The sequence below is a fragment of the Mustela erminea genome, chromosome 5 (assembly GCF_009829155.1).
Source record: "Mustela erminea isolate mMusErm1 chromosome 5, mMusErm1.Pri, whole genome shotgun sequence".
NCBI classification, from domain to species: domain Eukaryota; kingdom Metazoa; phylum Chordata; class Mammalia; order Carnivora; family Mustelidae; genus Mustela; species Mustela erminea.
Window position 1 is genome coordinate 62,295,452 of NC_045618.1, and position 20,238 is coordinate 62,315,689.

The 20,238-nt window shown below is 52.0% G+C and overlaps 1 protein-coding gene across 3 annotated transcripts; it reads right to left on the minus strand.

The window, feature by feature from the left end:
• Window positions 1-1,716: 1,716 nt before the first annotated feature.
• RPAP1 (RNA polymerase II associated protein 1) lies at window positions 1,717-19,038 on the minus strand. Of its 3 annotated transcripts, none has more exons than XM_032343351.1 (25): window positions 18,931-19,038; window positions 17,446-17,702; window positions 16,989-17,137; window positions 16,620-16,709; window positions 16,042-16,159; window positions 15,210-15,431; window positions 14,148-14,327; window positions 12,836-12,951; window positions 12,468-12,566; window positions 11,102-11,203; window positions 10,704-10,871; window positions 10,270-10,449; window positions 9,801-9,935; window positions 9,529-9,699; window positions 8,876-9,033; window positions 8,256-8,414; window positions 7,926-8,127; window positions 7,396-7,505; window positions 6,849-7,044; window positions 6,486-6,638; window positions 6,126-6,268; window positions 4,794-5,550; window positions 2,420-2,596; window positions 2,207-2,266; window positions 1,717-2,101 (listed from the first exon to the last, which is right to left on the minus strand). In XM_032343351.1, exons 2-25 carry the CDS (start codon window positions 17,624-17,626, stop codon window positions 1,952-1,954), a joined length of 4,176 nt encoding a protein of 1,391 aa, XP_032199242.1. In that variant the 5' UTR covers window positions 17,627-17,702; window positions 18,931-19,038; the 3' UTR covers window positions 1,717-1,951. The 3 variants fall into 3 exon arrangements, with proteins under 3 accessions (XP_032199242.1, XP_032199241.1, XP_032199243.1); XM_032343350.1 differs by having other exon boundaries at window positions 2,420-2,673; XM_032343352.1 differs by lacking the exons at window positions 1,717-2,101; window positions 2,207-2,266 and having other exon boundaries at window positions 2,416-2,673.
• Window positions 19,039-20,238: the final 1,200 nt, after the last annotated feature.

Genomic DNA, 20,238 nt, shown 5'->3' on the forward strand with positions numbered 1-20,238 from the left:
TAAACCACAAGGGACCCTATAACTGTGAAGGTCCTCAGCCTTCAGGTGGTCTTGTGTCTTCCTTAATTTTTTGTCCGAAATACTAATTTTAAAGGCTGAGGCCTATATACAAAGCACTGGGAAAAAAAGTGATAGTGGTTAGCTACTTGGTTGTCTAAGACTATAGTGCTAAGTAAAGATACTACAGTGATTCTGAAAGCACTGTAGGACCCATGCTCTATTGAACTCCGTGGGTATCCCACTGTGAGGTCCCAGAATTTACTTGGTAACATTCCCCTAAGCCAGTGGTTCTCCAATTGTGTTAGGGCCTGGATAGCCCCATCAGCACCACCTGGAAATCTGTTAGAGATGCAAATTCTTGGGTTTCACCCTAGATCCACTGAATCAGAAACATCAGTGAAGGGCTGGGCAGTGTGTTTTAACACATTCTTCCCACAATTTTTGTCACATGGGTTTGGGGACCAATCTGTTTGCAGACGCAGTAGTTGCTTATAAAACCTATTGTATTATTCTGTGTCCAGCAGCTCTGTTCATGGGAAGTGGTTCTCTCTACCTACTGACAGGGCACACTGCACTCACTCCAATGACCTGTAAACATGGGGGATCCCACACAGAAAATGACACTGTAAGAAAGCTTAAGTGTTAGAATTTAGACAGAAAACCAAAAAACTGTACCAAAAGAGATGAACCAATGAACCAGAGTTCATGGTGATCCACTCCTTCCCAGCTCTTCCTTCCCTGGTACCACTGAAGTCCACAATGGAGGGGGAGTTGTAGGACAGAACTATAGACTGTGTCCACTCCCCCCTCCTCCAACCAAATTCATATGTTGAACTCTAATACCCAGTGTGAGGGTATCTGGAGGCAAGGCCTCTAGAAAGTGATTGGGTCATAAGGGTGCCACCCTCATGGGTGTCTTTATTAAAGAAGCCGCAGAGGACTCCCAGGTCCCTTCAACCATGTGATGGCTGTCCACGAACCAGGGAGTGGGCCGTCACTGGAGACCAACTGTGCCAGCACCTTGATTTTGGACTTCCCAGCCTCCAGAAATGTTAGAAATGAACTTCTGTTGTTTATAAGGCATCCAGTCTATGGTATTCTGTTACAGCAGCCCCAACGGATTAAGACAGACAACTATTGCACAGTCTGGTTTTTGCTTTCTTCATATCTCAGGATAGCAGTTAATGGACCATATGGAGGTAAGATGCTGACCTCACTAAGGATACTTCTACTCCAAATGGACTGCTGGGAGTCCTTTAAGAAGTACCCCTTCCTGGGGCACCTGGATAGCTTAGTCATTGGGCATCTGCCTTTGGATGAGGTCATGATCCCAGGGTTCTGGGATCAAGCCCCACATCAGGCTCCTTGCTCAGCAGGGTGCCTGCTTCTCCCTCCCACTCCCCCCCCCCCCGCTTGTGTTCCCTCTTTCTGTGTCTGTCAAATTAAAAAAAAAAAAAAAAAAAAAAAAAGGTAGTACCCCTTCCTAAGAGAATTGGTCTGGCCTGGCTTGCCTCCGGAACTGGGACCCACATTTTAGTTGTCCCAGATGTGGACTTAGTTTTTACTTCCCCATCTCTCACAGAAGTCCTGCTTCTCCTCTGGGACAGTCCATCCCTCCATACTAATCCTGAACTAACATGTCTGAAATTAGTCCAAATCAGATTCCTAGGAGATACAAAAATTTTTTATTTCAGTACACATCTACAGCATTCATATATCACTCACAGTACAGACCCTCAGAAGGCCCAGATCCTGAGCTTCACACAACAGTATATAATGGTAGGGCTCACCCTGCTCCAAAAAAGCTCCAATGGCCTGCTTCCAGGAAGGCAAACCTTCTGTTCCTTTGTCTCTTGTGCACCCATAAGGACACAAAATCCTTTTGTTTGGCCAGGCACGTATTGGTGAACCCCAGGAGAATGTATCCAAGTCTCCATCTGTAGCAACTGTACTAGGCCTTGGATACCCCATTTTGGAGCGTCCCTGAGGTCAGTCGCTGGAGGTACTGCTGACGCAGAGGGGGCAACTGGGGATAGAGCTCAAAGCCTTCTGGGAGGGCAGAATTAGGGAGCTTATAGTGGAGAAGGTGCTGCCGGAGACCCTGCAAAAAGGGAAGAAATTTTATGAAGTATCTACTGAGATCCTGTTGAGATCTCTGTCCCCAAGACCTACTATTTCCCCCCATCCAGGATGTGCGCCATCCTACCTCATCTGCCAGCAGCCAAGTTTTCTGCAGCATGCTTCTGCGGGCAGCCTTGACCTCCTCCTAGAGGCAGAACAGGGAGGGAGAGATGGCACTGAGCCCAGGGCTGACACCCATCACTGCCCTCATCCAACCCTCATCTCCTCCTCAGCTGACCCGGAGGCAGCTCAGCTGCAGTCTCTCTTACACCCTCTGGTGATGGGGATGTTAACTTACTGAGCTCTTGGGGTCCTGGGAGAAGATGAAGCTGTTGACATGAGCCATGGCCACAGCATAGAGCACAGGGCACCAACGTGGAGAGAGGGCACCAGTAACCAGAGCCCGGAAGTAGAGCTGAAGAAGGGCCAGGTTGTCTTCGGGAGGCTCTGTATAGCACTCCAAGGACACAGGCAGCTGTGACAGGGGGAATGAGACCTGCTGACAGTGGGAATGTTTATCATGGGACAACAGGGTGGAGGCCTGATGGTCACCTGAGCCAAATCGTGAGGCAGAGATAAGGCCCTGGACAGACATTCATTCCTGTCTAGCATAAGAACGGAGGTTAAAGACTGAAGAGCTGGGAAGTAGGGGAAACTGCGAAATTGGGAAGCAGTAGTAAATTTCTACTGCCTACCACTACTTGTTTAATCTGCTTAAAATTAAACTTGCAAAACTTTCATATTCAACTGCTCAATTTTATTATGAAACCTTTCTAAAGTTCCTTTTTTTTTTTTTTAAAGATTTTATTTATTTGACAGACAGAGATCACAAGTGGGCAGAGAGGCAGAGAGAGAGAGAGGGGAGGATGCAGGCTCCCTGCCGAGCAGAGAGCCCGACGTGGGGCTCAATCCCAGGACCCTGGGATCATGACCTAAGCCGAAGGCAGAGGCTTTAACCCACTGAGCCATCCAGGCACCCCTCTAAAGTTCCTTTTCTTTGGACCAGTGACTCTCTAAAAAAATCACTCTCAATTCCATGCAGAAATGATTATGAGAAGGGCACCTGGGTGGCTCACTCAGTACAGCATGCAATACTTGATCTTGGGGTTGTGAGTTCGAGCCCTACATTGGGTGAAGAGATTATTTTAAAGAATAAAATCTTTAAAAAAAAAAAAAAAAAAGGAGGGATGCCTGGATGGCTCAGTTGGTTAAGTGTCTGCCTTCAGCTCAGGATCCTAGGGTCCTGGAATCAAGTCCCACATCGGGCTCCTTGCTCCTTGCTCAGTGGGGAGTCTGCTTCTCCCTCTCTGGTTCCCCCTGCTTGTGCTCTGACAAATGAGTAAATAAAATCTTAAAAAAAAAAAAAAAAGACATGATTATGAGAGAAAGAGATAAAGTTTATATCCAGTGGTGTTTATCATAGTGTTACTTCAAATAGCAAAAAATTAGAAAACCACTGTCGCTGGGAAGGGCAGAGGGAGCAGCAGATTCCCCACTGAGCAGGGAGCCCAGTGTGGGTCTTTTTTTTTTTTTTTAAGATTTTATTTTTATTATTTATTTGACAGAGCACAAGTAGGCAGAGAGGCAGGCAAAGAGGGGAATGGAAGTAGGCTCCCTGCTGAGCAGAGAGCCCAATGCCAGGCTCGATTCCAGGACCCTGGGATCATGACCTGATTCGGGGCTTGATCCCAGGACCCTGGGATCATGACCTGAGCTGAAGGCAGAGGCTTTAACCCACTGAGCCACCCAGGTGCCCCTGTTTTTTTTTAATTCTTAAAAATATTTTAAGTTTTCGGGGTGCCTGGGTTGCTCAGTGGGTTGAGCCTCTGCCTTCAGCTCAGGTTGTGATCCCAGGGTCCTAGGATCGAGCCCCGCACCGGGCTCTCTGCTCAGCAGGGAGCCTGCTTCCTCCTCTCTCTCTCTCCCTGCCTCTCTGCCTACTTGTAATCTCTCTCTCAAATAAATAAAAATCTTTAAAAAAATTTTTGTTTTTTCTTTAGTTCTTTATATAAAAGACTTATTTTATATATAAGTGTATTTATTAAAATATTTATATTTTAAGTTTACCAGAATAAGTTATAAAGAAAAAAAACCCCAAACCTTAAGAAAGTTAACTCTCTACAGCTTATACAAGTTTAACCATTTAGTCTGATTTTTGAGGCTCTCTAAGACTTTATTAGGCTTGTTTCCAAGAAGTTCCTAAACTGAAATTTGGCTCCTCCTCCTTCCCACCCTGTTATATTCTTTCCTGCCTCTGAGCTTTTGCTGATGGTGTTCCACTAGGGACATACTATCCTTATCCCCAACATAAAATTCTACCCATCCTTCAGTACCCAAGTCAATCCCTGCTTCTTCCCCAAAGCTTTCTCCTTATGGGAAGCCAACTTTGATCTTTTCCTTTCCTGAATCCTGACCTAACATCTAAAATGTGAATAACTTAGAACTGTTAGGTTTTACTATGTCTCTCAACTAGATTGTGGCTTGCTAATAATAACCAATACATCCTATATGCCAGATACCCTTTTAAAGCCTTTCCATGATTCTGTTAATCTCGTCAAAATTCCCCAGAAGGTAAGGAACCTGAGGACCACCAAAGCTCCCCACTGCTCAGGACTCCCTCCCAGGCCCAGCACAGGAAGGCCACAGCAGGTTCTGCTGGCCTGAGAAAGTACCTGGGTCAGAGGCAGGCCCAGAGCTCGCAAGGCTCCCACATGCTCCCCAAAGAGGGCAAGGCGCAGAGTGACGCTGAACCGGCGCTGCAGGGGAAGGAGCACCAGGGCTCCAAAGAGGTGGTCCCCATAAGAGACAGCCTCAAAGTGCTCCAGGAAGCTGGCATAGAGGTCAGGGAAAGACGCCAGGCCAGGAAGTGGGCAATCCAGCTTGAGGTCCAGCAGAACTTGAGGCTGGCAGAGCCGGGCCAGGAGCGCGGCCACCAGATGTTGTACTGGGGTCTCCCGGAATAGTTCACTGTCCACGAGGAACACACACATGAGCCGTGCCAGGCGGGCGGCGGGAGGCACGGCCCAGAGGGCCTGAGGGCGCCAGCTCTCCAGGACCAGCACCCACTGCAGAGCCCGCAGAGCCGTGCCTATAGTGTCAGCAGGAGGGAGCCCCAGGGAAGTGTCTGCGGCCTGGTGGTAGAGGTGGATCAGTGGCAGGAAAGGCCAGTCGGTGGGCAGCAGCGGCTCCTTCGGCACAGGGAGCAGCAGGCCGGGGACTCGCTGCAGCTCCCCTCGGTATGAGGCCTGCGAGGCTAGCAGGCTGGCTCGGGCCAGTGAACAGTGGGTCAGGTAGCAGCTGCGGATGCTGGGGAGGTCCTGGCAGGCCTGAGCCAGCAGAGCGCCTCGCCCACACCCCGAGTCCTTGTTGTTCCCTAAGGACAGCCGGTCAGAGAAGTCAGCTGCCTCCAGACCCCCTGATGCTCTTTCCCTGCAATAGAACCCAAAAGCCCAAAGTGACCGCTTGAACCACAGTGCTCTGGACACCATGCCAGCTCTCCAGGGCTTCCCAGAGGTTCCAGGTCAATCCTGCTCTTCCCTGTTCCCTAATCACTTTCTATGTAGTGCATGCAGTAATTAAGAGGGTGGGCATCAGAGTCCACTGCCTAGGGACAGGCTAACGGGGCTTCTCTGTGCCTCAGTTTCCTCACAGTAAAATGGGGATAACAGTACCTATCGCATAGTACAGGAAAAACACAAGAGAAGTACTTAAGAAGTGGCCAGGTACAGAGTAAGCACTCGGTCCCCATTAGCTGTTACGTGTGTACAGCTTGTTTATACGCCACTTCTTAGCTGAGCGGTCATACGGGAATCTCAGTTATTCTCTAGCGTGGGTATCTTCATCCCACTTTACTGACGAGAAACAGAAGCTCTGACACGGAGAGCACAATCCACGAAGAAAGGGGATTAAACCCAGGGCCCCTGGCTCCATATTCAGGGCTGCTTCGTCAACACCCACAGCAGCCTCTGAAAGGGCCGAGTTGATGTCACCAAGCCTGGACTCACGGGAGGAACTCCAGACGGAATACACAGCTCAGCAGGAGCTCATGGGCAAGGTGCTCACTTCCGGGCAGCAGTCGGCTCAGCAAGGCCAAGACCAGACTGTGATGGAGGGCAGTGTTGATGGCCAGATCTGGCTGGACTGTTGCCTACGAACAGAGAAGCGGGGTATGAGAGGGACAGAACAGAGAGATGTGAGGACACGTGCACAGAGGATAGCTACCCAGATCATAGGCATGTCTAGAGCAGAGGAGGGTGTGCATGGACTGCCAGAAGCAGCACAGGCTCCAAAGAAGGTGGGGAGGGGTAGTGGTTAATGGGAGGTGGGGGGAAGGACAGCGGTACGGAGGATTGGGCTGTACCTACCGCTTTCTGTGCCAGGATGAGTGCCAGGTACTGCAGGTGGTACTCGTGGCGCAAGGCCCACGCAGAGAAGGGCGTGAGGTGTGGGGCGGCCATGGGAGCCAAACACTGGAGGAAGTAGTTCTGGAGTCCCGGGGCGGCCAATATGGCAGCCAGCTAAAGGAAAGAAACAGTTCTGAAGGGACTTTGATCTTTCCTGGGGTTCCTCAGGCGGCTGCCCCTTCCCCAGACAAACTCACAGAAATGGGGGCTGGCAGGAGAGACCTCCCTTCCCCCAGTGGTACCTTTTGTTTTGACTCTTCCCGTATAGCCACTCCATGCCCCTCACCGCCCTGCCTGACCCCAAACCAGGCGCCTAGGTCTCACCTGGTCACACAGCCCCTTGTGGATCCGGGCCAAGGTGTTGAAAAGACAGAGAAGGGCAGTGAGGAACGGGAACGGTGAGGCTGAGCCAGCCAAACTGAGAGAGAGGCGGCCTCCTGTGCTGCCCAGTGACACGAGGCTGGGGAGAGCTTCAGGGGCCCGAACACAGAACTGCGGGTTGCAGAGAGGGGAGCAGCTCCTGGAGGCAGAATGAAGGAGCTGAGAGGGCTCTGGCCTGATGTGTGCCAGGCCAGGAAAGAGCTGCTTGGTCTGCCACCAAGCCCAGCAAGAACCTGGCTATATGGACCAGTACCCACACTCCTCAGAGCCCTCAAGTGCTGCCTGCGAGGGAGTCAGGGTTCTTCTGGCTGAGAGGTTCTATTTGGGATGGATGAGGGAGCTGGACCCAGGAGTCCCACAGGGAAAGAAGCTGCCTCCTCCCCGCTGCTCCCACTTCCCAACACCCCCCCCCCACAGTACATACCCAAAAGTACATAATCCTCCCCCTTACCCCCACTTCCCAACCTCCACCCCCACATACAGTACATACCGAAGAGAATCCCACAGGCTGCCCAGAGTGGGTGTGTGCAGCAAGGGTAACAGCAGGCTCTCTGACAGGCGCTCCATATCCTGTAGCCAATCCCCTGGGCACAGGCTTGGCTGGGGGACCAAGGAGCTCACTGAGCTAAGAGCCCAAGACACCCGTTCTCCTAGACCCTGGGTCCCCAGGCCAAGCCCATTACTATAAGAGCCCAAGAGTCAAGTGTTTGGAGGCTTCTGCCTTCTGACCCTCTGGAGAGAAAAGACCCCGAGGTTGTCGCAACACCCACTGTCTTCCTCCAGGGAGACAGAGCTGCTGCTTGGGGGTCTCTGATCCCACCAACACAGCTCCTTTGTAGCTCCAACGGATGTGGAGGGGGAAAAAGGAAGAAAGGTGGGAGGAAGAACACGGAGAGCAGGAAAAAGCAGAATGGGGAAGGAGGGGTGGAGAGGTAGAAACAGAGAGGGAGATGGAGGGTGGTGTGTAAAGACAGAGGCAGGCATGCAGGGCAAAGAGAAAGGTTGGCAGGCCACACTCACCTGCTGGCTCCAGGCCTGGTAGTATGCATCCAAGAAGAGCAAGCAGGCAGTGGGCACTGGGCCCAGGGCCTGCCACATCTCAGGTCTGGGCAGCAACTTCAAGGTCTGTCTTAGACAGGGCTCCACAAGAGGCTGGAGCCCGGACACCTGTGTCCAAGTGATTGAGGAAGGGGTGGCCGACACACTGGCCCCAGCACTGTCACTACAGGAGTGCCAAAAGGGGTCACAGTGAAGGTCTGGATGCCTCGAGGCCCCCATAAGCTCTACCCACCTTCTCCCTCTGAAGGAGTGCTTCTCCCATTTTGGAGCTCAGAGCTATCTATAACCCACCTGCTGGGTTCAGGGGTGGTGCTGCTGGTGGCCAGGGTCAGCTGGGCAAGGAGAGTGAGCAAGGACGCTATCCGCTGCATGGACAAGGGCCGAGCAGGCTGTGTGCTGAGTTCCTCTGGCACGGCCTGCAGGGCCCGCATCAGTACTGGGTACAGCTCCCTGGGAGAGAACAGTTATTATCCATCAGTGTATGAAGACCCTGCATGGGAAAACAGGAGACACAAGGCAGGGTGCTCCCCCAGGGATCTGCAGGCTGGTTAAGGTGGTTCCGGAGGCAGAGGCCCCAGATGGGTACTTGTGGAAGGCTTCAGAGGGAAGGAAGGCTGGGGGCCAAAGGAAAGGAGGTAGACCTTTCAGGCTTCCTCCCAACAGGGGATTTAAATCGGATTTCACCAAGCTACCGAGGCTCTCGTGCACAGAATATGGTTACCTCAGCTTTGTTCTACTGTCCCCTGGCTAGTCCTGGCCCCCAGGCTTCCTTCGTTCCTCCCAGAATCCCCTCCTCCTCTTTCTCAGCATCCTTATGAGCTGGACTCATTGAGCAAGGCTGGGCCATCAGATTAGGCCCGAGTGCACAACTGGAAGGGTCTACAAGGGAGCCTCTTCCCATCTCTCCTCACCTGTAAAGGTCAGCACCTTGGCCATAGGAGGCAGCCACAGCCCACAGACGGAAGGCCTCGCTGCTTAGAGCCTCAGCTTCCTCTAGGGGCAAGGCCATTTCCTGGGGAGCCTCTGCTAGAAAGCGGCTCAGGCGGCTCCGAAGATCAAAGCTGCTCAGCTGAGGGCGAGAGGGCAGAGTCTGGCATCCCATTCAGCTGCGGGCCCAAGCAGCCTCAGGTTCTCTTGCTATGGCGATGGGCTCAATTCAGCCCTGTTCCAGGCCCCTCCTGTACCACGGGGTCTTTGCTCTGGGCCAGGATGAAACTACCTCAGCCATCCCTCCCTCCCCTCCTTCTTTCTAGCAAGCACTTGCTAGACACCTTTTCTAGGGCGACTAGGCTATGGGTGATGGCTGCCCATCTCTACGTGGCTCTCCTGGTCAGGGAAGAGGGAGCCTTTTAGGTAATGAAAGTACAGTGGGCCTAGAGAATACACTAGATTCCAAGTGACTAGGTTTCCGGCTGGTGGTTCCTATTGCATTTCAGAGCAACTGGATCAGAGGTGAAGAAGAAGAAGATGGCATGAGCCAGTTACCCAGAGCCCAGAGGCCATGCTTAGCCCTCAGCCCAGCCCTGTCATCAGCCCTTTATCTCTGCACCTTCGTCCTGCTCACCAGTCGGGCAGCGATGTTCCTACCAGCCGAGGCCAGGACACGAAGCAGTTTCATGGCAGCGGCACAGGGCACTCTGTGTAGGCTGGGGGCAGGCCCCGCTCTCACGGGGTACCAGCTGGTGGGCAGGAACTCCCGAACCACGGTCTCTATTAGCCGAGGGCACTCTAGGACCTGTGGAGAAGAGGAAGAAAAGGGAGGCAGGGAGGCTGAGGGTCAGGGCCAGGCCCAGCTAGGCTCTTTGCCCATTCCCCGTCTCCTCTCCTCTTTCTCACCCTTGTGGCTGACTCCAGGGAATGCCGGGCCAGACGGATGAGCACAGCTAGGATGTCAAGAACCACAGAAGGTGCTGGGCAGGTGACCTCTAGCAAGTAGCGCAGCCGAGGCAGCAAGTTGGTAGCCAGAAGCCCCTGGTGATCAGAGATAAACCCAATGCCACACACAGCTGGGCCCCAAGCCCCGATGACCATTCTTGCCCAAGATGTGCTTGCCCTGTGGGGGCACTGATGTGGAGCAGTCTGTTGAGTGTCCAACTCTTGACTTCAGGTCATGAACTCAGGGTTGTGGGATCGAGCCCCATGTTGGACTCTCCTCTGGTCATGAAGCCTGCTTGGATTCTCTCTTTCTGCTCTCCTCTGGTCATGGAGCCTGCTTGGATTCTCTCTTTCTGCACCAACCCCCATCCCCAAAAGACGTGCTCGCCCTCAAGGTTGGGGGACAGGTGCAACTGCCCAGCATCTTTACCTTGATGACATCGTGTCGAGCCAGGTCAGATGGAGGCCGGTTTCCTTGCTCAGGGCTCTTCCTTTTTATTTTCTCTGCTGGAGGCTCTTCATCTTCATCCTCATCGTCGTCTTCCTGGCTGGGCATCAGAGGGAACACCAAAGCTCCACGGTACCAGGAGAAGGTGCTGTCAAGGAGCTCCTGCCATAGGGAAGAGAAGGGGGTGGGAAGAAGAAGAAGGAGTCAGGCCCCAAAAGGGCCTAGGAGTAGTCAGCAGAAGCCTTGCACTAAGAAAAGAAAACAAGGCTGTTGGGTGTAGGGGCTCTTAGGAGAAGACAGTGCCGCTGCCATCCCCTTCTCTGCTCTGCCGGGCAAAGGCTTTGCAGTGGGGGTGTGCGCAGGAGCAGGGGGTAGGGACCCTGATGTCTCTAAGCTCCATGTCTATCCCTGTGCACCTCATCTCCAGGAGCCACCAGCAGAGCCCGAAGAGCCCGGACGGCAGCTGCAATGACTCCATCCACTCTGTCATCCAGGGAGAAGCGCAGCAGGAAGAGGAAACCAGCATCCAAAAGGAGGCGCAGGACACTGCCCACTAGCCGGTCCCCGAACTCACCAGCCTGGGCCTGGGGGGCAGGGAAATACCTGGCTGAAGATGCTGAAGTTATAGAGTCTTTGTCCTAAGCCCTACACTTGCCCACCGATGATCCTGGGTTTGTCCCATTCCCAGTCTGCCCTCAGGGAGAGCTGCTATATGGGCTCCTGGGGTCAAATAAAAAGGAGGTGGGGAAGTCTAAGGTCGGGGTTAGGGGGCGAGGCATGGGGGCAGGCAGGACCGGGCGGGCAGTCCACTCACCCTGCCGATGACCTGGGCCAACACGTGCAGCGCTAATGCTCTCTGCTGGGACACCTGGCTGCGCGTCAGGTGGAAGAGCTCCTGCAGGGAGTACCCTGCTCTCTGGGGCAAGGACAAGAGGTCAGAAGAAGCCAACCCACGGGGCAGCAACCCCCAAACAATAAACAGAAACCCCTATATTCCTAGGCACTGCATTAGTTGTCAAGGGGAAGACAAAGTTAAGTAAGTGGTTATCTCTTGCCTCTTCTCTCCATGGAGAGAAACTGGTAAAGAAGGTAAGATTTGCACATAAGTAACCATGGCATAAAGCAGACAGGGAGAAATGCAGCAATCTGTGTTTAACTTGCAACAAGGGAATAGGAGAGAGAGAAAGGGGGGATGTGGGGGCGCCTGGGTGGCTCAGTGGGTTAAGCCTCTGCCTTCGGCTCAGGTCATGATCTCAGGGTCCTGGGATCGAGCCCTGCATCAGACTCTGCTCAGCGGGGAGCCAGCTTCCTCCTCTCTCTCTGCCTGCCTCTCTGCCTACTTGTGATCTGTCAAATGAATGAATAAAATTAAAAAAAAAAAAGGGGGGGGGATGTGGAAAAGTGGTGTTGTCTCAGTGGGTAGAGGGAGCTTCCAATGCCTGGAGCCCTGAGCCCGGAGGTCCCTGAGCACACTCTGTATTTGGGGGAGAGAGCACCACAGCGGTGAGGCGGGAGTGAGAAGGCAGAGCTAGAGGGTCAGCAGGCAGACACTATTGAAGGGCTGCCTCGCCAGGCTAATGAGCCAAGACTATTCTGTGGGCAGAAGGGAGCCAGGAAACTTTCCAAGGCAAGGTGTGGCCTGGGCTGGCCCAGAGGGAATCAGTATGGCCGCCCCGTGAGGGCTGGATGGGAAGACATGGTGACCAAACAGTTAAGAGGAAGCAAGCCTCTTCTGTAGAAAGCACCAGGGGAGGTGACAGACATAAAACTGGCAAGTTTGGGCAAGACTGGAATGTGAAGGGAAGAGGAGAAACATTTTGAGCTTAAGAATCTACGGACAGGGCGCCTGGGTGGCTCAGTGGGTTAAGCCGCTGCCTTCGGCTCGGGTCATGATCTCAGGGTCCTGAGATGGAGTCCCACATCGGGCTCTCTGCTCAGCAGGGAGCCTGCTTCCTCCTCTCTCTCTGCCTGCCTCTCTGCCTACTTGTGATCTCTCTCTGTCAAATAAATAAATAAAATCTTTAAAAAAAAAAAAAAAAAAAAAGAATCTACGGACAGCAAGGCCATGAAATGGAACAGGCTAGAGAAGGCCCAAGGCAAGTGACCAGAGGTCCCCTTCCATACGGCGGATAAAGGCACTTGCTGAGAACTGCCCAATCCTCCCTGGGCCCATGCCTCACCTCTGCCTCTTCTCCATGGTGGTGTAGCCCCAGATGGGTGGGCAGGTCCACGTCGGGGGCCAGGAGCTCTCCCTGAAGATTAAATCGGGCTTGCATCCTCTAATGGGAAGAGAAAGAAGACTGTAGGCTGGGGACACAGCAACTTCCCTACACCCACTCCTCACCCTACCAGGGGACAGGCAGGGTGATGGGAGAGGAGGAGGACTGCAAAGGAGACATGTTCCTCAAGCTCCAGGGATTTGGAAAAGGGCCTGAGTTTGGGTGCAAGAGCATGGGAGAAAGAACAAGTGATGTGGTCCCAATGGGTAGGGCTTCCACGGCCACTCCCAGCCTGCTCCCCGCCTCGTAGGCTGGCCGGCCCTCCTCACCTCCTGCGTCCGCTTCTTCCGGAGCGGAGGCAGATCCTGGGTCCAGTGCAGCTTCTCCAGCTCCACGGTGTCCATGTGCACCCATTCTTTGTCGGGGGTCACAGGCAGGGCCAGAGCTAGGAAGATGGAAGTGGAGCGATATTCTCTAAGGAGCTCAGCTGTCCCAGCCATTACCCCGCAGCTGCCACACCTACCTCTGCCCAAGGGTCTGGCAGCTACTGCCTTTAACTAGAGTTAAGTGGCACAGCCCAGGGGCTGGAACTCTCAGGAACTGGGCAAATATCTCAGATATGGCAGAACACATCCAGGCCTGGGCTCTACCCTTTGCTGACCCCAAGTACTTGCTGGGAGGGGCAAGAGAAAGAGACGAGGTAAAGAAAAGGAGAGAGATGGAGCAAAGGAGGAAGGGAGGACCATATATATCAAGGAAAACACAGTTCTCTACTGTCTAGTACTGACCTTTTTTTTTTTTTTTTAATTCATTTATTTGACAGAGATCACAGGTAGGCAGAGAGAGAGGAGGAAGCAGGCTTCCTGCTGAGCAGAGAGCCTGATGCGGGGCTCGATCCCAGGACCCTGGCATCATGACCTGAGCCGAAGGCAGAGGTTTTAACCCACTGAGCCACCCAGGCGCCCCCAGTACTGACCTTCTAAAGAAGCAGGGGAGTGGGGCATTGAGGGGCAGCAACCCTGCTTCTGTGGGGCAAAATACAGAAACACACATCCGGGAAACCCTCCTTTTTCTCCCCCAACCCTCACCTGACCTGCTCAGCTGGCCTGGAGCTCACCGAGCGGCAGGAGCTTCCTGGCTTTCATAATCTAATTTCTTCTTTTGTTAATCACTAATAAAATAATCCAGGTCCTGGGAAATGAGTGCTCCCACTGGCCTTTCTGCTTTAGGTCTGGCATGTTCCTAAGACTTGCGTCAGCCTCTTCTCCCATTGCCCCGGCCCTGCCATCTCCCCCCTCAGCGTGGACAGCGGAGGCAGAAAACTGTGGGGTGGACAAAGCCAGAGCTGGGGTGGATGGGTGGTGGGTGGAGATGATCTGCTGTGGGAGGGTTCAGCCGTCACATCCTGTTGCCACTTACTGGGGGAGGGAGAGAAGGAGCATTAACAGGACAAGAAAACAGGAAGCACAGGAAGAAAGAACATACATATCAACAAATAAAGACTGATTTCCAGACAATAATGAAGATTAATGTTAGATGTGCAAGGACAGAGAAGATTCTCTTTTCCCATATGCCAGGCCTAGAAGAAGGGATACTTTCCTCTACTTTTATTCCCCCAAAGATGTCCCCTTTTGTCCAAACCTGGGGCTCCTGGATCCAGATCATCTTCCTGCCTGGGCTCACTTGCAAAAGTTGGCACAATGGGTTCCTCTCCAGTGACCTCAACAGAGGGTCCTCCTGGCCTCTGCTCCTCTGTGGTCTTCTCTCCTGCTTGCTCATGGGTGTGGCTGGGAGACCTCAGGAAGGCAACCAAGCTGGGATCTAGAGGAAAGAATGGGAGAGTGAGTGGTGACAGATCTTCCCCAAGCTCCTGTAGACCTGAAACCTGCTGAACACTGCCTCTCTGCCGGTGCCAAGGCCAGGACAAGCCCCTTCCCACACCTGGCCTGAGCCCCCTGGGTTCTCTTGGGACCTCAATGACCCATACCTGTCACTAGGACCTACCCACCCACCTTTCTGTCCATTCTTCTCAGTCCTCTGGCCCACCCAGGTTCCTGCCCGCCCCTGTGCTTGGCCCCAGGTCAGAGGCCCAAGGGGTGGCTGTGGAATAAATGAATGAATGCTGACTAGGGCCCAAGAGAAGGCATTTCAGGGAACCATTTCTCTGGCTTTCAGCTAATTTATTTACACACAAATATTTACTGGAACCTAATCTATGTATGTTCTATGAAGGCATTAAGTACACAGTTTGGGACAAGCCCAAAGTACAAGTGGTACTGTGGGGGTGAACAGAAACCAGGAAGGTAGGGCATCCTACGAACATGTCACAGCTGTGCTAGAGAGGGCGCAGCTATCACACAGCATACGTATCCTAGAGTAGTACAGCATACACAATATAGTGGTTCAGAGCAGGGCCTGTCAGACCCGAGACACCTGGGTTTATATCTCATCTGTGCTCCTTACCAGTCATGTGACCAGAGGAGAATTTCTTCAAGTTTTGAGGCTCGGGTTTTTTTCCTAAGTAAATGACTCGAATACTAGTATATACTAGTATACTACCTACCTTCCAGGACCTATTTGAAGACAGAATGAAATAATGCATTCAAATACCCAGCAAAAGGTCTGGCCCTCTCAGCAGGCCTTCATCAGTGAGTAGTGGTTCTTTCCGAGACCCGGCCCGGCAGGAAGCCTGGTGTGCCATACCGAGCTGAGCCAGCAACTGCTGCTGCTCCCGCAGGATCTCCTCAGGGGCCATGGCGTGCAGTTTTGCTATATTCTCTTCATGGATGGTCTGGGCTTCCTGCTCAGCATTCTTGCTCCCGAGCCCCTTCCCGGTGACCAGATGGGGTCCCTGGAAGCCACAGCTGCCCCAGGGAAGCTGGGAGCCCTGCTTCCGAGGTGTGAGTGCTTCACAGGAAGCAGCACCTGGAACAAGTGTACCATCGGTTTCACTGCCTTGCCCCAGCTGGGCCTTCTGGCCCTCTTCCCTAACCCCATTAGTCCTGGAGACAGATGGAGACCCCAGAGATTTCCCAGGCACAGAGCAGAGACATCCCTTTGCCCAGCCTCCCACCCCCCAGTAAGACAAACACAGGCTGGATTAGGTAGAGACCTCTCCACTCATTTTTCCCCTTTCTGAGGGATATTTCCCTAAGAAACATCCTACTTTCTGACTCTTTTCTTGGGTGTCCAGGTAGCCGTCTGCCTCCAGAAGCCTGCCCCCAGCTCTTTTGCTAATTAAATCATTACAGGAATTCCAGCCTACATCTTTATTTTACAGTCTCTGACAAACACCTCTGTCTCCTTCCTTTCGTCTAGGGTCGAATAATGGCCTGCATTTCCCCTGCACTTAAGATCCGGATGTAGACCCAAGCCACTGGTAAGTGGGGATAATGGACAGCTTTCTCTTTAGATGGCTCAAATGCCATCTAAATACGCCTTCATATTTGACACAGGGTAGACTTATACCCTAAGGTGACTCTATGATTGTGTATTACAAAAAGGCCAAGCTCAAGTCTTTTCAAACCCAGCTTACCATCTGGTGGATCTGGGGTAGACACTTCTCTAACTGGTGGGACACTGGTTTCAGACGTTCTCTTTGCTGCAATTTCTTGGGCAAAGATGCTTCTCTTACCAGATGTTGCAGACTTCCCCTATGGGGCAAGAAGAAAACTCAGAAGACTGATGGCTCACTACCCCCTTTTCTTCTCAACCTCTTTACACTAAGGCCACTGGAACAAAGAGATAAAACAACTTGCTTAGTCTCCAAGGATCACAACCCTAGTCCTCAGAAAAAGCAGGGCTCTACAGGAGGACAGGCCTTGAAGTCTGTCAAATTTGGGTTGGATTTCTGGTTCCTCTACCTATTAGATATGTGATGTTGGACAAGTTACTTATCTTTTCAGGGTCTCAGTGTCCTCATCTGAAAAATGGGGATGATGTTACCTACCTTACAAGGTTGTTATGAGGATTAAGTAATGTGTACAAAGTACTTAGCATGGTGCTGCCTTAACAAGAGAAACTGCTTATCATTTTTCAGATTATCTGCCTGAAGAAGAGGCACTATGAGGATCACCTAATGTCTCCTAAATACCACCTAAGCACCTTGCCTACCTGTCTCTCCTGTGAGCGATGAAACACAGGGGGGAAAGCAACACCACTGGGCACAGGCAGGTTCACTGCCACTGAACTTGTATCTCGTTCCTGCAGCAACAAAGCACAATGTAGTGAAGATACTGAGATTTCCCCAGGCTGAACACTATCCCACTAGCCCCAATTCTGTATGACTCGGAATCTCTCTAGGGAGTTATGAATGCACCTTGCTTCTTTGGGTACAGTGATTCTAAAGCAGCCCCAAACTGACTGCAGGGGGATAAATTCCCACCTTTCTGAATCACCCTCTACTCATACGGCTTACCACACCCACCCAATATCCTCACTGCCCCAGGATGCCTCATCCCACTCAACCAGGGTGAGACGCACAATAATCTTAGTCAAGACGGCAGTGATGTGCTGATCATGCCTGTTCAGCCTCTCTTCAGGGTCCTCATGTTCAGGCAGGGGGCAGCCAGGGCTGGGTCTAGCTCTCTTCGGGGGAGCAGGGACCAAAGCTGGGGGCGAATCTGGGAGGTCTGAGAAAGAAAAAAACCCCGGATGTGAGGATAGTCATTCTTTCCCAGGAAGAGACTGAGGGCAGGAGGAAACCAAAGAAAGAAAGGCAGCTGCTGCGGGGTCCTGGCTCAAGCTGTGTCACCCTGGGCAAGATATTTAACTTCTGTGAACCTCAGTTTCTTCATATGTCAAATGGGGCTGCAGCGACAGAGGTTATGCAGTGTTTGAAATAATGATGGGGAAAAAAATCCAGCCACATCAGGGAAAGGGAGAGGACCCTGAGGCCACACCCTCTCTCTTTCTCAGCCTCACATCCACAGCCACTCACTGTCCAGTGTCACCACATCCCGATGGTCCTGCAGCAGAGGCTGGTCCAGGTTAGTGTTGCCACCTCCCCTACTTCCTTTCTTCACCAGTTGTACTGCTGGAGCTGCACCAGTTGCAAGAAACTGACTCTGGAAGCGCAGCAGGTCCACCTCTGACTCCCCTGGCTTTGGTCTTGACAGCATCTCGACACTCTAGCTGTTGCTCTCTTGCAGTTCTTTCCAGTACTGCTTTGGTGTGGGGACTGCCTCTCATTCGACCCTACAAACAATAAAGTTGATGTGCCCTCTGCAACTGAACCCTGACTCTCTTTATTGTGCATCAGAAAAGACACATCAACTCATTCCTTCTCATTCATACCTTATTGCCACCCCCTCCCTGTTTAGCCCTTCTTGAAGTCATCAGCCTAATAATATTTACTGCCAACTGAAGATTGTTTACAATCTGTGGATGATAAAAAGTCTCAGGAACAACTGTAGGGAATCTAAGAAAAATAACATCAGGAGCCAGGCAGATAGGGAATAATGATTCTGTATCAAACTAGAGAGACTATGCCTGGCCTAAAGGTGTTCAAATTATTAAACCAACCAACCAACACTTGGGCTATAAAAGGTCAACATATTAAAATCATCTGTATTTCTATACACCAGCAAAATGAACAATCAAAAAATGAAATTTAAAAAATAATGTCATTTACAATCGCATCAAAAAGAGCAAAGGGACGCCTGGGTGGCTCAGTTGGTTAAGCAGCTGCCTTCGGCTCAGGTCATGATCCCAGCGTCCTGGGATCGAGTCCCACATCGGGCTCCTTGCTCCGCAGGGAGCCTGCTTCTCCCTCTGACTCTGCCTTCCACTCTGTCTGCCTATGCTCGCTCTCGCTCGCTCTCTCTCTGACAAATAAATAAAATCTTAAAAAAAAAAAATCATTAAAAAAAAAAAGAGCAAAATAGGGACGCCTGGGTGGCTCAGTTGGTTAAGCGGCTACCTTCGGCTCAGGTCATGATCCCAGCGTCCTGGGATGGAGTCCCACATCGGGCTCCTTGCTCGGCAGGGAGCCTGCTTCTTCCTCTGCCTCTAGCCTGCCACCTGTCTGCCCGTGCTTGCGCTCTGTATCTCTCTCACTCTCTCTCTAACAAATTAAAAAAAAAAAAAAAAAAAAAAAAAAAAGAAAGAAAAGAGCAAAACACTTAGGAATAAATTTCACCAAAGAAGTACAAGACTTGTACACTGTCGGGTCCGACACCTGCCCCTAGGGGTCTGCGGTCGCCGACATTTCTGGACCACCCGCATCAACAGAGAAATCACCGAGTCTCAAGTTTATGCAGCTTGAGGATGGAGGGCCGGGATCTCCACACCAAAGAGGCCGAGGCCACTCCAGTGTAGAGCAAAGACACTCGGGGAGGTTCCCACAAAGGAACCGGATACCCTGTAGCCAGCCCTCAGCCAGGGAACTCTGAAGTCCGTCCCTCCAGCGTCGCCCCTTACTTACTCTAAGACCTCCTGGGCGCCGCCATTTTGCCCCGCAAGGGCCGCCCTTCCGCCGCCGCCAGATTCGAGCTTCCGCCCCGCACCCCAGCCACGCCTCTCGCTGGTCCGGCTCCACCCCCTCTGGGGTTTGCCAGTTTGGCGCTTGGACACACACACACCCCTTTTTAAAAAACAGTTTATTTAGTTAAGTGATCTCGACATTCATTCTATGTGGGACCCTAGCTCCACCCCGTGATGGAGAGCCGCATGCTCTTAAGAATGAGCCAGCCAGGCGCCCCTGCACTCGGAACCCTTGAGCGCCAAGATACTGGGCTATCCCTGCCATATCCCACCACGTAGGCTCTCTGCTGACACTGAAAACACTCATCCTTTGGATGTACGGCAGACACAAGCCCTTTTGCACATACGACACCCGTGACAGAGGCAAAGTGTACTTCAGACATCCCTCTGCACTCACCAGCCCGGATAATATCATCCTAAACCTAGCTCGCGGGCAGCACCCAGAAACCAGCACACACCAAGGTGACCTCCCCACTGCGTTTATGGGTGAGCAAGAAGGTAAGCATGTAAAAGGAAAGTTGAGGCTTAATGAAGAATTGTAGGAATGGCAGTGGTGAATTGCCCACGAGGTGATCCCCTTCGTAAGCAGCCCACCTTTGCTCATTCAAGTGTCTCTTCTTGGAAATTCTCCCTTTCTTCTCTCCCACCTCCTACCCCCATAGTCTTTACCTTCCTTTAAGGCCTAGCTGGAAGGAACCCTAAAATCTCTGCCAACCAGGCCTATTCACTGAACTTTCCATGGAATCTTCCACCATACCACTTGCTGGCTTCTTCGGAATGCATTGCCAGTTATCAGCTCTTGCTGGGTCACCTTTCATAAGTATATGTGCTGTTCTCTTGAATAGACTGTGGGCTCCTTGGGGGCACCAGGCTTTCTTTTTGGCATCCGTAGGACTCAGCATCCAGCATATTGCCTTGAATTTAGGATCCTTAGTAAATCATTGCTTGACTGAAGACCATCTTAGTGCAGCCAGTGTTAGTCCATTGGTTCTCAAACTTTAGCAGGCATGAGAATCACCTTGGGGGCTTATTAAAAACAGACTACTGGGCCTCACCCTCAAGAGTTTCTTAAAAATCTTTAAAAAAAAAAAAAAAAAAGGGCGCCTGGGTGGCTCAGTGGGTTAAGCCGCTGCCTTCGGCTGGGGTCATGATCTCAGGGTCCTGGGATCGAGTCCCGCATCGGGCTCTCTGCTCGGCAGGGAGCCTGCTTTCCTCTCTCTCTCTCTGCCTGCTTCTCTATCTACTTGTG

Bases quoted from the DNA above. Each gene is read 5' to 3' on its own strand.
- RPAP1 (XM_032343350.1), bottom strand. From the start codon at position 17,626: ATGCTGTCAAGACCAAAGCCAGGGGAGTCAGAGGTGGACCTGCTGCGC. The intron at 16,710-16,988 runs GTGCGTCTCACC...TTGTTGCTGCAG, and splicing joins CCGTCTTGACTAAGATTATT to GAACGAGATACAAGTTCAGT. The intron at 10,872-11,101 runs GTGAGTGGACTG...CCTGCCCCCCAG, and splicing joins TGGCCCAGGTCATCGGCAGG to GCCCAGGCTGGTGAGTTCGG.